Source organism: Nansenia antarctica (assembly GCF_963989245.1).
Source record: "Nansenia antarctica genome assembly, chromosome: 19".
Lineage (NCBI taxonomy): Eukaryota > Metazoa > Chordata > Actinopteri > Argentiniformes > Microstomatidae > Nansenia > Nansenia antarctica.
Genome location: NC_137692.1, coordinates 19,216,137 through 19,234,056, shown reverse-complemented (window position 1 = coordinate 19,234,056; position 17,920 = coordinate 19,216,137). Strand labels below are relative to the sequence as shown.

Sequence of the window (17,920 nt, the reverse complement as noted above, 5' to 3'; positions counted from 1 at the left end):
TTATTTCAGGACCAACAAAATCTGCTGGTGTGTTTTATCACAACAAAATGACTTCTACATTGTAAATGCAGACAGTTTCTTTGAATAATACACTGATTTGAATTGTATGTTAAGCCTCATACCAGGAGGCTTTAAGGGAAACATTTTTGTAATATTGAGATATTTAAAAAAGATATAAAAGTCTGAAAATGAATGAATGAATTTCAGGCCACATCGCACAGCCCTACTTCTGTGTATATTGTAAAAGCACTTTCTGATGAATTGAGTTCATGTTGTACCAACCCTGCTAGAGCCCAGATAAGTACACAGGGGTGGTTTCATGCCTTGCAACACATCAAACCAATCAGATCCCTCGCTTGGGCAGAGCTAAAAAATAAAAAATGTTTTTCCTTCAGATTTTCTTCCATTTTTGTCAATGTTGCATGTTGGCATCGGCAACGAAACAACAAGCAACCATTCTACAGGTATGTGGGAGGAGAGTTCTTGGAATGTAATATCCAATGGAATTGAGAGCCCATTGCTCCGTCCAGATTAATCCAAGAATTGGATTTAGAATGCCTACCGGTAATCTAGAATTCTCCAGACTTCCAAAAGAGCTGTGTGAATAATGTAATTCTGAGGTTGAGTTAGTAATCTTAATAACAAAGTCTCCGATGTTACTGTTAATATTCCTATGTGTACAGTATGTTGTAAATGCATTTACTGAGTTACCATATCATGTCATGTCAAATGTTAATGAACACTGCCTTGAAACGTAAGCCTATTTCTAATACAATACCGGTACTCACAGAACAGTTGGGATAGGCTCAGGCCCCGCCGGGGCTTGAAACCTATGTCATCATGACGACACCCCCAACATACAGATGATGCGGCTCTATTCCCCAAATATCAGCCAATCCCAGGTCACAGGACGCAGTCCCCTTCCCTCTCTGTGGGTATTGGCCGGCTCCAGGAGGAGCACCTCTCTCCTCTAGTCCCAGCAGCCGACAGGCAGAAATTGGGGGGAAACACTGAGGGAATCCCTGGCTGATGTACGACTACGGTCTAGTATATGCAGAGGTGGTGGTATGTGGTAGGTGGTGTGTGGGGGCCCAGCTGGGTGTGTGTGTGGTTGTTGGAGGAAGGGGAAGAGAGAGGGGGTCACAGCCCACTGCCACAGCCCCAACAGAGACACTCACTGTCAGGCAGGACCAGGGTGACTGAGAGTCCCTGAGACCGCGACGTCCCATGGAGCGACCTGGTGGCCCGGGGGGCGATGATGTGACACGGAGCATGACTGTCACGTGGCCAGCCAACCAGAAGGAGAGGAGAAGAAGAGGGCAACCGGGTGGCGGTGGCGCTGCAGACGCCATGTTTATTATTGAAGAAAGGGGGAGGAGAAGGGGGAGGGGGGAAAGGAAGGGGGAGGGAGACTGGTAGATTTGGAATCAACTGAAGAGAACAGTTAGGGAGGACCCTGAGGTAAGAATGGCAGGTTTAGAATCAGGCCCTACTGAAGACAGAGGGAGGCCCTGGAGGTAAGACTGGCAGGTTTGGAATCAGGCCCTAATGAAAAGAGAGAGTGGGAGACCCCTGGGGGTCACTGCCTGATTTGGAATCAGTCCCCACTGAATGGAATGATATGAAATTGGTCAAGTTTCACAGCAAATCACAAGTTACAAGTAAAACACACACTGCGGTATTTATGCAGCAGCTCTTTTTCATAAGATCAAGATTTTGAGTATTGGAAAAACACACTCTACACACACTCTTTTCAAACAGAGGTGCTTCCCAATTTTTTTTTTACAGAGGAGTGTACACATCACAAGCAGTGTTTATAAACAAATGCATTCTGTAAACATGTAAACATCGCCATCACAGATTCTGTTTGGTTTACCAGCCTAATTCCTAACCTCTCCCCTCTTAAAACTATGATCCTAAAAGCACCAGGATGTGAGTCCAACTCACTGTAATCCATAAGTACAATAAAGACACTGCAAAAATCTCTAAATGCTTTAACCGTTGAGGCTGTTTTCACTGTCAATACACTACACTATGTATTTTCTAAGGTTATGGGGCACTCCCACTCATATTTCTCATTTTATTGGACAGGTATAGTGAAGACAGACAGGAAAGTAAGGGAGAGACAGGGCATGTCAGCAGTGCATGGGGGCCGGATTCGAACCCATGCCGACACGGGCATATGTGTGCACTGTAGACCGCGGTGCTAGACCACTGGACCACCCCCAGGCACTGGCGCCACTGCGCTATGTAATTTTTTCAATGTAGAGAAGACACACACTCTCTCTCTCTGCGTTTGACCGCAGGTGACCTGAACAGCAAGCATGTCAAGACCTGTCAGGATCAAAGTCATGATTCTAATCAGGGCTGAAATGACACAGAAGCAACCACACTAATTGGAGAGGGACTTTTCTCATATGTTGATTTGATTTTCCAAACTGATCACGTGTCAGATGTGATCTAATCTCTACCCTGCTGTCCGTCCATCCGTCACAGATCCCAGTGACTGACTGATCTTAATGTCGTCTGTACACAGTGTACACTTATATTTATAGCCTTGCCAACTGGGGTAATCCAACATTACGTAATTCTTACAACTTGGAGAGTAGAGGGAAAAACAGAGAGGGAGAGAAACAAAGAGAGGGTGGGGGGGGGGGTGCAGGGAGAGAGAGAGAGAGAGAGACAGAGAGAGAGACAGAGACAGAGAGAGAGGGGGGAGAGAGAGACAGACAGAGAGAGAGAGAGAGACAGAGACAGAGAGAGGGGGGAGAGAGAGAGAGAGAGAGAGGGAGAAAGAGAGAGAGAGATATGTTTAAGTAGAACTCTGGCGGCGTCCCCTCTCCTGGGGTCAATGTCAACTGCTGTCTGCTAAGTTGGAGACAATTTCTCCATATTAATGAAATACTGTAATGCAGGGATTTAAGATGGAATTTACCCCCACAGAATTGTAAGATCATCTTATTACAGTTATGATCTATGTGATTGCTGATCAAATCAAACCCTTTCTCTCTCACAGTGTGGTGGCCTTCATGGTCATACATGGATGCCCAAGCCCATGTTCCTTTTACCCAACTGTCAGTTGAGTTACATGGGAGTTGGGCCCCTTTAACTATAATGGGCAATAGTGTAGGGGTCAGCAAACATATTTCTGTCTACTGACCCTGTGTGTACTGCACAGGGAGTGGGTATAGGTCACTGACACCATCCCTTCTTGCAAACAGCCTAAATCATCTAATCAAACCTTGGAGCTGCTATAGCCATAACATACAAAGCCATAACATACAATATCATGTGAACACATTCTAACCACTAGATATCACTAGTAGGTACACAAACTAAAGTAATATGACCATGTACATAAACACAACACGTAAATCTTCATATCTAGCTATGGCATCAATACATAACCCAGGAACCACAGATCACCTCCAAGATCTCCAGAGACCCATCCCACCCTGGGTACGAACACTTTGCTCGGCTGCCCTCGAACAGGCGGTTCAGGACCATGTTCGCAAGGACAAACAGACTGAAGCTCAGCTTCTACCCCAGGGCCATTCAGGCCCTGAACACAGCAAAGACTTAGGTTCTAGGCCCTGGACAATCTAGACAATTTGATGGCAGCTACTAGATTGAAATCAAGTGCAACACTGAAACACAACTGTGAACATTTCAAACCTGCAAACTGCGACACTTTAAATGAATGTGCAATAACACTATGTGCAATATGACAACCCTCGGGTACATAAGGTTCAGAGATAGGAAATGTTAGAATAGGTATAGCATAGCATAGAGTACAGCACAGTGTTTTATTTGTATAGTATAGTATAGTGGATAGTGTACATAGCCTTTATTTATGTAAACCAGCTCTTTTCCCTTCTTGTTTTTAGTTTTTTTTTCCCTAGCACCAGGGGAGCCCCCCCTCCCAAATTTCGTTGTTTGGTACCTGTACTATATCAATGACAATAAAGACCATTCATTCATTCAGATGAGAATCACCCTGCACTAAAACTGGCGAAAGTAAAGTAGAGAGGCTCTGAGATGGCATGCAACATGAGAGGGGTTAATGTAGTCTACCTAAATACACAATGGGGATTGTATGATGCGTGCAAGGCTTTTGGCATTCCTATGCTGGTACAGTGAGTACAATAGTGAGGAGAGACAGGGGGGGGGGGGCGGCGCCCCTGCCTACAGTACAGTTAGACTGGGGGTTAATGTGGGCTACCTAAATACACAGTGGGGTGTGTGTGGAGCTTCTGCGGGGTATACTTGTTGTACAGTAAGTAGTAGTGTTGTTAGAGGGGGCTTGGCCTACATCACAGATAGACTAGAATAGAGTAGAGTTAATGCATAAAGACACGGGGGGCCCTAGCCCACATTAGGACACAGTTAGACTACATTAGAGAGTCGTGGTAATGGCTGGGAGGCATGCTACATTCCTGGCTGGCAGGCGGGGTTCTGCTCCAGTGAGCCTAGCATGTAGCCTCATCCAGCTCCCAGCCCCTACTGTAGCTGCTCTGGTCCAGGGCGCAGTAAGCCGTGCTAACGCTAAGACTATACAAACACCCCTGTTCCGGTCAATACAAAACATTGTTGTCAAGGGGTCTCCATTCCGAGCACTTTAGATGACCGTTAGAATCTCCAGTTTTGGAGTTGGGAGGAGTCACGTGGTGCAGTGCAGGACATAGAGTGCACTGGACCTTGTCTGGCCTGCTCTTTTATTTCATATCGTGGGAAAATGAGAACATTGCGCAGACAACGAAACAGGTTGTCAGCAGATTATCGACATCAGTAGTTTGGTGAGTAACGAACATTATTGTTGTGGGTGTACTATATTATGGGGTACTTACTTACTTAGGTCCTTTTTCTTCGGGTGTGAAGAGTAGGGCCTCCAACGAGTTTACGCCACCGGTCTCTGTCCCTCGCCACAGCAGCCGCCGCCTCCCAGGATATTATGGGGTATGTCCATCTAAATGTTTATGTCTAAAATTGGTCAAGCATACCTTTCTCTATGTGGTGTGTGCTCAATAATGTATTTGACATACTGATGGCTTGCGTCTTTCTATACATTGTGGTGGATATTATCCCATAGCATTGGGAGCTAGCAGCCTAGTTGAGTTTGTGGTACACGTTGTTGTTATCTGTAAATCGGAGATAAACAGAACAACTCGTCAGCCTCGTCAGCTTCGTCAGCCTTACCCTACAGCTTGCCACAGATGCTTTTCTGAAGGGCCTGAAGAACCAGATGGGTGCCTATGGTAATGAACAGTGACCCAAAAGACACGGCACAGGCTCAACAGCTGTTTGACCTCCACAAGCAACTTCCAAGCCACTGTTGGCCGAGATGTCGAAACCAAGCATAAGAAGCGACACCTCTCCTGGTCTAAGGAGACACCCATGTCGACTCCATGTCGACTCCAGTCCATCGTACGAAGTCCATTGTATGTAGAGGAATTCACTGGGTGGCACTTGGATGTGTATGTGGCTCCTATCCCATGATGCACTTCTGCTACGCCTGGACTTCCTGAGAACCTGTTGGAGGATCTGGGCCAGACTACTCAGTGGCAAGAGTTGCCCTGGAAAGGGACACTGTCATCCCTACAGAATGTGAGTGCCTTACCTGGGGGGGCAGTGTGACTTTCCATAGCCTGGTGTCCAGCTGTTCTGATGTCCAGTCAACATCATTGAGGATGTGAACCTCTGGCAGTGACGCAACCAGGACGGAGCATAGAGTGCCAGTAAGGGTGTGCAACCTCTCAACAACTAAAGCTTCACTTCCCAAAGGAGTATGTTTTCTCTACTGTTAATATATTTAAAAATGTAAACCTTCCTTCTTCTAGTATTGTGACTGCCAATGGCCTCTGGTCTTGTTTTTCATATGTTCACCGATGTATAGATGATTCACTTACTTTAGACAAATGTACTTCTTGTAAGTTGTTTTGAATAAAAGCGTCTGCTGCTAAATGTCGTAAATGTAAATGTATGTCTTGGAGTTCTGCTTGAGGCTTATCCACCGATGCCCCGGAGTCCCTGTCTCAGACCAACTGTACACCTAAAGGGCCAGAGACAGAAGAGAAGGGAAGGAGGGCCAAAACATGATCAGAACAGAGCCAGAACCCAAGCTACAGGGAGAGTGCACACACTCAGTGTACTGGACCAAGGAAAGACCCCTCTGTCAGTAGCGCATGCCTGGGATCAGTCATAGACGAGGTCAGTGGGAGGGGAAAAGGTCCTCCACTATGACAGGCTTTCTCAGGACACTAGTGAGGTGATAGATAGAATTCTACATGACAGCTTACTTTCACTAAGCTATAGAATGCTGTGCACAAACCAACAAATGCGCAAAGGAAAACCTTGCACATGTTTGATCTTCATAGGTGGGAGAATTCATCATGCTTATCTTGTCATTCAAAAGCGGTGGGGAAGGAGCTCGACATGTCGAACCGATTCAGCGGCGCATTCTTGCACACGCAGGGCTGACTTCTAGACGAATTTGAAAGAATGCTTGAAAGCGCATAGGGACTCCCGAGTGAGGAGGAGGGTATACATGATCCCCCCCCCCTCCCGTTTCTGATGATCAGCGGAGCGGACAGATCTCACACCGTGTAGCCTTGGCAAATTAATTTGCGGTAATATTTTTTTTCACCGTTTCATGATTTATTTCATTATTTCATCAGCCTCTTGGCCTTGGGCCCCCCTGCTCTCCCCGGTCCCTGGGCTTCAGCCCCCCTTAAAGCCTGTGTGTTAATCCGGGGCCTAGTAGCAGCAGGCAGCGACCCTGACCCCAGCGTGCTCAGCAGATCATTAGTAGCAGTGGGCAACAGACACACTGTCTCTGCTGCTACAGGAGGGGTGGGCTGGGGGGGAGGTGGGGGTGGAGGCTGGGGAGGTGGGGGGGGCTGGGTGGGGGGGCTGCATTGTTTGTGGAACTGAAAGGCAGAAGGCATGGAGAAGAAAACCACATTCAGATTCACTGGAGGGGGGTGCAAGAAAGGGCTACATGAGGGCTTTTAGTGCCCTGCAGTCGTTCAGGTTGAGAGGAGAGGAGGAGGGAGGTATTCTGTGAGAGGAGGGAGGTATTCTGTGTTCTATGACTGTGGTTCTGGCAGAGGTGCTGGGAGTCTTCAGGCTCCACCGACAGCCTTTATGGAGATGTCAGTGATGGAGACGCTCTCCTCCCACTCCTGTTACATTCCAGCAGAGGTACAGTAGACAGGTACGCACACCGGTGCGCGTGCACACACACATGCACGCACACGCACACGCGCACGCACACGCACGCACACGCACACACACACACACACACACACACACACACACGCACACACGCACACACACACACACACACACACACACACACACACACATACAGTGTGTCATGGTTTAATGCAGCGTCAGAACAGGCCTGTGTCTTTAGCTTTCATCCATTGGCTGTTTTCTCACCAGGTGGATTAAGATACACAGCTCAGGATTGTGTTTCTTGTCAGTCAGGTTTAGGTGGACGGTGGAGGAAATGTCCCACAACAATTCCTCCATTCGCACCACATTCGGATGCGTTGGACACACACACACACACACACGCATGCACACACACACACGCACGCGCGCACACACACACACACACACACACACACACACACACACACAGAGGCACGCACGCACGCTCGCACACACACACACACACACACACACACACACACACACACACACACACACACACACACACACACACACACAGTGCCTATAGAAAGTCATCATACCCCTTCACTTTTCCCACATTTTGTTGTGTTATAGACTCCATTTAAAATGTATTAAATAACATATTGATAATTGAATAATTGAAATATTTAAATATTGATTAAATAAAAAATGTCATCAATCCACACACAGTACCCCATAATGACAAAGTGAAAACAAGTTTTTAGACATTTCTGCTAATTTATTAAAATTTGAAACACAGAAATACATCATGTGCATAAGTATTCATACCCTTTGCAATGTCACTCTTAAAATTAGCTAAAATGCAACAATGTCACCAACAAATCACTCAGTAAGTTGAATTGAGTCCATAGTAGTTCATGTCATTTTGGAATCAATATCTTTGTTGTTATAGGGTCTCTGATTTGCATAGGAATCAATTACACACTGTGTAGATTAGGCTGTCACTACCAACTCAAATTTAATGATTTTCTCTTGATCCTGACAAACTCCCCAGTCCCTGCCGGTGACAGATATACCCATAACTTAATGCTGCTACCACTATTCTTCACACGAGAGATGGTGCAGAAATGTAATTGCATGTGTTCGATTTGCACTAAACTTAATGCTTTGTAGTAAAACCAAATAAACACATTTCCAGCCACTAAATTTGCAGACATTTCTAAAAACTTGTTTTCACTTTGTCACTATGGGGTGTTGTGTGTGGATTGATTATTTGGATTGTGTTTTATTTAATACATTTTAAATTGAGTCTATAACACAACAACATGTGGAAAAGGTGAAGGGTAATGATGACTTTCTATTGGCACTGTACACACACACACACACACACACACACACACACACACACACACACACACACACACACACACACACACACACACACACACACACACTCTAGACACACGACTACACCAAACCACACCACACCCTCCTGTTCCGTGATGTAGTGCTCACAGCACTCACAACAGGTCATCCAGTGTTCCAGCCACCAGGAGCAGGTACTGTATTACCTAGGCTGTCGCTGCAGGTATGATATTCCGATCCGCATCACACTGGTTGAATTCCAGTGTCTGTAAGATTCTTGTGTGGGGTCTGAGAAGCTGGTGAAAGCAATGATGCTTCTAGAACGGATCTGATAGTCTAGAAGACCATTGGGTCACTTCAATTCTTTTGAAATAAATAGGATGTTTACCTCTAGGGGCACTCTTGAGTTCAAGTTCAGGGTCACAAAGGCTGATATTTGGATAGAACAGAGCAAACACTTTTATGCCCATTTGTTTGCAATTAAAAATGTGAAAACGAAGAACGTTATAGTTAAATGAGGTACACGTTTACAGTGCCCTGCATAAGTAATGGCTTAGTGAAGCATATTACTACTTTTTGGCACTACACTCCGAAAGTTTGTATTGCATTCAGACATTACAATACGTTTTATCCATCGTTTGTGCAGTCATAAGATTGCTCCCTATGTGTGGCTGTATTGATTTAGGCTTTGCGGTTGCTTTTGGAGTCTGTCAACATGAGGACAAAAGAGATGAAGGTCAGGGGAGTCATCATGAGCCAGACATGAAAACATCAATCAGAAACTCCAGCCAAAACCTTAGTTACCAAAATCAACATCATTAATATGCAGTGGTGTGGCCTGGTATGCCAAGGAAGACCTCTACAGTGGATGACCAAAGAATGCTCATCATGTTTAATTAAGGAAAACCTCCGAAACAACCTGTTCCCACAGATCAGGAACACTGTTAGAAGGTTGGCATGAATGTCTCAGACTACCATCCACAGAAGACTTTACCAGCAAAACTACAAGGTGCAATCCACTGGTTTGCCACAAAAACAGGATGGCCAGGTTATGGTTTGCTAAGAACTGAACAAGTTCTAGAAAGACAGACAAACTTGATGGCAAGAGTGATGGCAAGAGTGAAGTGTGGAGAAAAAAAAGGAACTGCTTTTTGTGAAAAGGAATTCACAGCATGCCACTGGTGTCTGTTAAATATGGTGGAGGGGGTGTTGTGGCTTCAGGATGAATTCTGAAGTGTATTGGAACATCTTGTCAGACCAAATACAACACCTCCAAACTTATTGGACAGGGCTTCATCAGCAGTACAATGACCGAGAACATACTGCCATAGCAACTAGGGATTTCAGGGTCAAAAAGTGTAACGTTGTTGACTAGCCAAGTCAATCTCCAGATCGACATGTCAATCTCCAGATCCTACTGAATATGCACTGAATATGCTCTTTGATGAAGACGACCTATGGCAAAAGTCCTCAAAACAAACAACAACGGGTGATGGTTGCAGTACAGACCTGGCAGAGCATCACCAGACAAGACACCCAGCATATAGTGGGTTCAACTGGGTCACGGACTTCAGGCAGTTATTGATTGCCAAGGATTGTCAACCAAATTCTAGACATGAGTGCTTAATTTGCTTAAAATTGTATATAGCTGTCCCATCAATTTTGGGTACCCTGAAATAGGGGGACTACGCTTAACGTGTAGACAAATGACATAAAATACAAGCTAACGGCTGAAAATCTCTACTTGAAATAGTTTGTTACTTACGCAGGACAAGATTGTATATCATGCATATATATACAGTAGGAGGCAAAGGGTATAGATTAGATTAGATTCAACTTTATATAACAACAATATGGTTGAAATATAAACCTAATTTTGAGAAGAGCAATTAGCAAAGACTTCCAGAATATACCTTTAAGTCGCTTGTATAAAATAGAATACTGGGAAATAGAGGCAAACCAGGGAAATCTGTTCACACTATTCTTCATAGAAAACCAGCTCTTTTCCCCCCATTTTGGATTCCAGGACATTTGGATTAAAGATGATAGCATTTGTTGGCGTCACAATTACTCATACCCTGGCAATAGTTCACTGTGTACTTTTGTATCTTTGTTTGGCTTCATACAATGTGACAGCTGAGCTTTCAGTGCGTTTCGGAGGCCTGAGTCGTTCGCCGAGGGCGAGTGCCAGTTCTCACACCAGCTGTGCCCTTTCTAACACCATACCGAGAGGCTCCGGCACCATTTGTTGGAGCACCTCAAGGTAGGGTAGTAGAAGTCTCAGGAAGCACAACTCCACTCAGGACAATAAACGCCTTTGCTTTTAAAAAAACAAAAACAATAGTTACTTCCGATGCAATGCTATTCATCCATAAGGACTTAGAAGCTGAGCTGGCTGACAGAGGCTGTCACAACAGAAACAGACACAAGAGACAAGAGGGAGAGAAGGACATCTGTATAGTCATTCAGTGTATCTGGAGCACTGGAGGGCTGTATTGGCTTTAAACAATTAGCATCTGACAGATATGTGAAGTAGGAATCGTATTGATAGGTGGAAGGAAGGAACGTCATGGGAACTCTGAAGTGGTCTATGGAGTGTGTGTGAGAGCACACACACTGACGCTGTCAGTCACACACACACACACACACACACAAACCCACCCACCCACACACACTGATGCTGCCAGTCACACACACACACACACACACACACACACATGCAGACACACACACACACACACACACACACACCCACACACACCCACACACACACACACACACACACACACACACACACACACACACACACACACACACACACACACACCCACACACACCCTGCAATTGTCTGTGAAAAAGGACAGAATGACAGACACAAATCACTATGCAATCTAAGGCATTTTGTTGTGGGAAATTAATTAGGGAGGTCCCAATATCCATGTTGTTTCAACAAATCTGTTTGGGAAGGAGAGGATTTGGGAAAGCAATATTACGTTTCCATGGCTCGGCCTAAATCCTCCCAGATACAGCCCTCCAAAACAGATCTTAATTTAGATATGACCCGAACCACAACCCTATTTTCATTGGATTTCATAAAGATTAAGCTACATTTGGTATAGAAACATCAAAATATGAGGGCAGGGTAAACAAACATGTTGTTGATTATTCTGACCTATAGCCTTCAGGCACCGTGCAGGACACAGTTCGAGTCGAAAACAACAGGTAGCCTAGTCATACTTTTCACAGTCACTGGAACTGCTGCATCAAGACTACTTGACTGTTGTTTTTTCCTGGCACTACAATTGAGCTGACATTATTTTTTGCAGTTATGCAGAGGATTAAGTTTCTGCCTGATCAACAGCACTGTTATGACCATATGCCACCACCTCCAAGTTAGTGACTGACACCCCCAGTAAACTGACATGTGTCCCTGACCTTAAATGCCCAGACATGGCTAATCCTAAACTCAATAGGATATTAGTCTGCAGTGAAGGTGCTTTTTAGTCTGGAACAAGAATATGTAGCCTACAATTAAGCTCCCTTGTTGGTTTAAATAATGGGCCATTACAGACAGAGATGTGCAAAGTAGCCTGATCTAGTGTAGCCACGTGTTTCTCGATCCTGACCTGCAGCCCACTGGGATATGAGATTAGGGGCCCAGTCCCACTGCTCCTTACACAGTTAACACACCTGATTTAATTAATTCAGTGCTTGATTAGGCTACAACTCTAGTGTGTTAGTAGGAGGCTGAGAGAAAAAGTTCCTGTGTGTTCTAATCTGGCAGTTATTCTCTGGGCAGAGCACGTCACAGGGTATTCAGCCATAATTAAGGCAGATTCCAGTCACTGTGGAATCCAAATGTTCAGTTGGAAATGAACAAGCTACATTATACAGGACATGGAGCAAGTCTTCTCAAGTTATTGGTCGAGCTGAGGAGCGAGGATTGAAGTTGTCATATTTTCTGTGTATATTGTTTATACAACATAGCTCATTGTCAAGTCCTTTCTATTGCATTTTCTCGACTGCAATAGGCTTAGAATGTTTTGATATTCGGTGACACACATTGGACTAAACATGTAATGTTATCGTTAGCTGGCCAGCCAACATAACTATGTACAGCAGCTAATGTACTAGATAGGTGTGTAACATTAGCAAAACAATAACTGTCTGTAGTTTACTTTGCATAAACAAAAAAAACAATTCTATTCAATGCACTAACATACTGTAGTTCCCTTGACAGATTTAACATGTCCAGTGTGTAGGGGTTCAGGATTATCTCTGTGGATTAGAACAGGATAATTGCTGTATTCTCATTAACTATAATGTACAGTCTATGACTGTTAGATTAATGCCCTCAAAAACGTTGGAATATCGACAGTGGTGGGATCAGAACTAACTGATCATATGAAATTTTTGGTGAGGTCCCTGTTGTTCCCTGTTATGGAAGAAGTGATGCTTTCATCCTTACCTTTAAAAGCAGAAACATTGTTGAATCGTGGCATTCGTACCGAATATCATTCAGAATTCAATAGGAATTGCTAGACTAAATCTACACGTTGATTTTGGATCGCACGTCTCACCAACAAAAACTAAATAAAAACCTAACTATAAAAACGCGCTCTTGATACTGACTGAGACTGTAGTGCGCAATGATATTCGATACGTTGCCAAATAGGTATGCTGGGCCCATAGCCCAAACTAGAGACAGAACCATTTTCGGCCTGTAAATAAAAACACTAGGCTACCTATAAATTGTTATTTTTAAATGAATTAATTAGGAAAAAATATGTTTTGTAGAACCCACATGATTAGGCAAAATGTTAGGTATATTCTCCGATAATGATCTCTTATTTTATCTAGGCCTAACCAAAAACAAATGATTGCAACACAATGCCTATGTTATGTAAATAAGGAATAGCATACAATTAACACAGTATGACTTTAAAAACGAAGAAAAGTAGGCTACTCCAAGTGCAGCAAACAAAAATGAGTACTTTTATTAACGTTTATTAAGTTATTCCTCTAAAAAAAATTTTTTTGCAGTTTTTTAACATAGGCTCAACCATTGGCGGACCTAATGCTTTCTGGATCATATTGAAACTTTTTTTGAGTTCATTTGCATGAACTCATATTCAGATGACGGAAAATCCCTATTATTTCAACTTCAGTTTATTGTGAATATACAACGACAGTTAGGACACAATAGGCTACACAGGTTCCATGCGTCAGGCACCGTGCCTCGTTATTACAGTACGCACCATGGGTTCTAGAGTAGCCCAACTCAGACAACAATGCTGAGTCCATTCCCTGTCACATCATTGTCAACGAAAGTAGGTATGCAAATCATATCATACACCGAGAGTTCTGGTCGACTTTAAATATAAGATGGAATAATTGACAACACTGCAAAATTACATTTTTGTTTTCCATAGAATGTTGAACCGAGGCAACAGCAGGAATCATTATAGAGAGTATCAGTTATATGCTTATCATTACATTTACTTCCCAAAAAACACACAACATAGGGCATGGGCTGTTGTGCTGCTGGACAACATGTGATGACCGTTTAATTTGACCATTGACCAACGGAGGTACAGTCTAGGTTATGTAACAAAACAAAGTCCTATTGAGCATACATGTGGATTTATATTTGTTTAAAGCACATGTTTATGATACAAAAGCCATACACTCATACTCCAACAGCAGATTACATACCATGTCCAATGACTTATACAGTTAAAACGTCTTAGATACATAGTTCATTTAATTTACAATTTAACACATCTGCATCCTGGATTACAGTACAAAAAATATATAAAGATAGAAAATCCATCAAAGGTAAGAATGGAGATTGTGTTGTTGTGTCTTGGTCCCATCATAATAAATACCATGATAATTATATTCTCTCTCTGGGATATCCCAACTTTAATTCCTCCTATCTAAGTATCCTATCCGACCATCAAGGTCTGTGCTGGTGCTGGTGGTATTGTGATGGGAGAGGGTTGCTTCCGTATCGGTGTGGAGCCGGAGCTGCCCCTCCTAAGGCAGTTCTGAAGCTTTGTGTCGAAGGCGGCATCCCTGCTCCCATCCCCATCCCCAGTCCCAACCCAGCCCCAGCCCCCATCCCCATCCCCCCAGCAGCAGGCCGGGGGGGCAGGCCCTGGTTGAGCATGTTGGTGTAGGGGGAAGAAGAAGCTCCGTAATTCAGGCCCATGCTGAAGGGCCTGTGGGGCTGGGCGCTGGGCAGGACCACGGGGTGAGCGTGTCTCCCGGGGGTGTCGAAGGAGAACTCGGGCGGGGGGCTGCTGGGCTTGGACGGGGTGGACGTGAGGGGGTCCGCCTCCTCGGAGGATCTGGAGGAGGAAGGGGGGAGGAAGCCGGACGCCCCGCCGCCGTACCCCTCTGAACCCTGGCCTGGGCTCATCGCGCCGGCTGGGAGGGCCCCCGACACGAGAGACGGGCGGATCCAGTCATCCTTGAAGATCTGAACGGTCAGATTGGAGACCAGCGGGAGGAGGCGGTTGGTCACGTGGGCCAGCACCATCTGCTCGTTGGCGTCGCGCCGTATGCGGACGTGGGCCGAGCCGGCCTGGAACGAAACAAACGGACCATAACGGGACAGGAGTTAAACAAGAGTCAGTCGTGTTTACTTTAGAGTTTCTAAAAACCATTCATCTTTCAGTCATTGTCTCTCTCGACCCCCTCTCGACCCCCTCCCCCCCCTTGCCCTCTCATTTTTGTCTGTCTCTCTTTCTCTATCTCTCTCTCTTAGGGGGCCATGTCTCTCTCTCTCTCTCTCTGCTGGCAGCTACCTCGGGTACGGCCTGAGGGACTGTATGACAACAACTCTCAACTGTATGACAACAACTCTCGACTGTACGGCAACAAGCGAGCAGAGGGCAGCGTAAACAATGGATAATCTGACAGTCGACACTGGAATTAGCACACTAGGTTAATCACAGGAGCACCATAAACAAAGAGACTAGCCCGCTACTGTACATCAATAGTACAAAGGTATTGCTTTCATAACATGATGTTAGCAACATTATTATGCTGTTACTATGCTTGAGTACAAGTAAGTGTAATTTCAATTAATAAGATATAACGCCAGCACACCAAAAAAGGATCTCTGTTTTAATTCCTTTGCATATTGTATTGTATGTAATATATATTGGGTACATTCTGCTGTCATTCCTGTCTGATTGTGCTTTTTAATGTATGATTTGCTGCAAAAAATCCATTTCCCCAGAGGCGATAGTAAAGGTTTCTACTAGCAAAACATTCTTGTCAAACATACAATACATTGTGACACAACATTGTGAATTATCTATGTGACCTTAATAATTGAATCACTCGACTCCTATTCTACCATATGATGTCGAAATGTATTCTATGCCGTATTGTGAGAGTGTGACACACTCTCTCAGAGTTCCGCAAGGAGGAGTGACACTAGATGACCTTGCTCCATCTAGAGGCGGGAGAGGAGAAGCCCCGGTGCCCGGGGTGAGGTACACCCCTGCAAGCTGCCACCAAAGGCAGCCAAGCCCAGGACTGTTGGCTGTCAGAATAAACGAGGAGCATTCCCCTGGATGGTTGGTGGGGTTTTACAAGAAGAGCAACAAACAAAAAACATCTCTCCACAAAGTTGGAAGCGGATGAAAGTTTTAAAAAATCAGCCGGGAGAGAGATTTTGCAACGCATGAGCAAACTCGCGCCCCCCTTTTCATCTGGGTGAGCAGAAGATCTGTGCGTACTGTCAACAACAGGACTCGGCCACTAAGGGTGTGAATGGCGTGGCGTTCTCTTTGTGTGTTTGCCCCCGTCCCCCCCCGTCCCCCTCTGTCCCTAACAGACAGGCATCTGCTGGGGAGTGGGGGGGGGGGGGGGGGGGCAGCAAGTAGAGCATGACGCACTGGGGAGTCAGCAGACCACTAGCTATCTTAGCTAACATAATGAGGAAGCAGAAGCGAGGGGCATAGCGGACGCCGGACGCCCAAATAAAGTGTGGACGCCGCTGACCCCTCCCCCCTCCACCCCCCCCACCCCCCCCACCCCTAGGAACCGCAACTTACCAGCGAGCCGAAGCCTACGGTCCAAAAGTGTTCGTTGCGGACCTCCAGAACCCCGTCCAGAGTAGATACCTGGGGGGGGGGGGAGGGGGGGGAGTTACAGATTACAGAGATACGCACACATACAAGTCTCTAACATACCAGCGTAATATGACTATTCTGTGTTTCAGATCAGATCAGAATAGCTTTTATTACATCAGTGTAGCTTGTTAGCATCAGCCAAAAAAGAGTTTGGTAAGTCCAGTCATACCTCTCGGAGGAGTTTGTCCAGCTGACCAATCACGTGAGAAGGAGTAGTCTGAGGTGGAGAGAGCAGAGTGTGGACGTTAACGACATCTGGAAATCAACAGGCCAGCCGTACAGAATTCCAATTCATTTCTTTCTCCATTTAGGGGACAGTTTCCCCACAGTTAAAGCCGAGTCCAAATCAGCATTGAAGTCCAGGACTAGGCTTAATGGGGAACACCAGCCCCAAGCGTCTTTTTTTCGTTTTTTTCCCCCTCTGCTATAAGGACTCTCAACACCTCACTGCACTAACCCTGCCAGACGTACTGCACTTTATAAATTGTAAATATTGACGACGTATGTTCTTATCTTGTGGTTATGTGTGTACATGTCCATGTGATAGTTATGTGCAATGTGTGTATGTTTTTGACACTGCTGTATTGAGCTTTTCCACCTGTACCGAAAAAAACAAATTCCACCGACCTAGGTCGTGTGGTCATTAAACGATTCATTCATTCATTCATTCATTCGTTCATTCATTCATTCATTGATTAACATGTGAATTAACCCCGACCGTGATCTCTGTGGGTTTCTATCTGTCGTACCTGAAGGAGGACCTTCCCACTGTAGACGCTCATGGGATACATGGTACCGAAGGTCATGAGGGCGATCGCCACCGCTGAAGCCGTGTCCACCGCATGGTAGTTACTAGAGAGGGAACGAGAGAAGAACGAGATGAACCGCAGCGATTAGGGAGAGGACGAACATCGGAACTACGAGTTGGTTCTGACCGTACAACCTAACCAGGACAAAGTCACACAGTTGGCCTGTTGTACCATTCCGACACGACCCAGAGGTCACTAACACTGTTACACTGAGAGCAGATTTAAGCCTAATCCTACACTTCAAAAAAAAAAAAAGCATCTTCAATTAATATTTAACTATTGAATGTGAGATGTAGTCCATCAGGACGAGGTTTAACCTCGTGAGGTTAGAATGATAAGGTTCTATCTCCGTTTAGGGCAGTTCAGAGATATTGAGCGTCAAAGTTTTTACATTCCATTATGTTTTGTGAGATGGAACCTTTGTATTTTATGAATTAC

At 45.0% G+C, this 17,920-nt stretch overlaps 1 protein-coding gene across 1 annotated transcript in view; it reads right to left on the bottom strand.

The window, feature by feature from the left end:
- Window positions 1–13,711: 13,711 nt before the first annotated feature.
- Window positions 13,712–17,920, bottom strand: part of slc30a6 (solute carrier family 30 member 6) — a gene marked incomplete at its 5' end in the record, with an annotated part of 54,949 nt that continues 50,740 nt past the window's right edge. Inside the window, 4 exons of the mRNA XM_080549128.1 lie at window positions 13,712–15,112; window positions 16,596–16,664; window positions 16,843–16,890; window positions 17,423–17,525. Of these exons, the coding sequence (XP_080405254.1) occupies window positions 14,483–15,112; window positions 16,596–16,664; window positions 16,843–16,890; window positions 17,423–17,525 (850 nt within the window). The 3' untranslated portion in view covers window positions 13,712–14,482. The remainder of the gene's footprint in view (window positions 15,113–16,595; window positions 16,665–16,842; window positions 16,891–17,422; window positions 17,526–17,920) is intronic.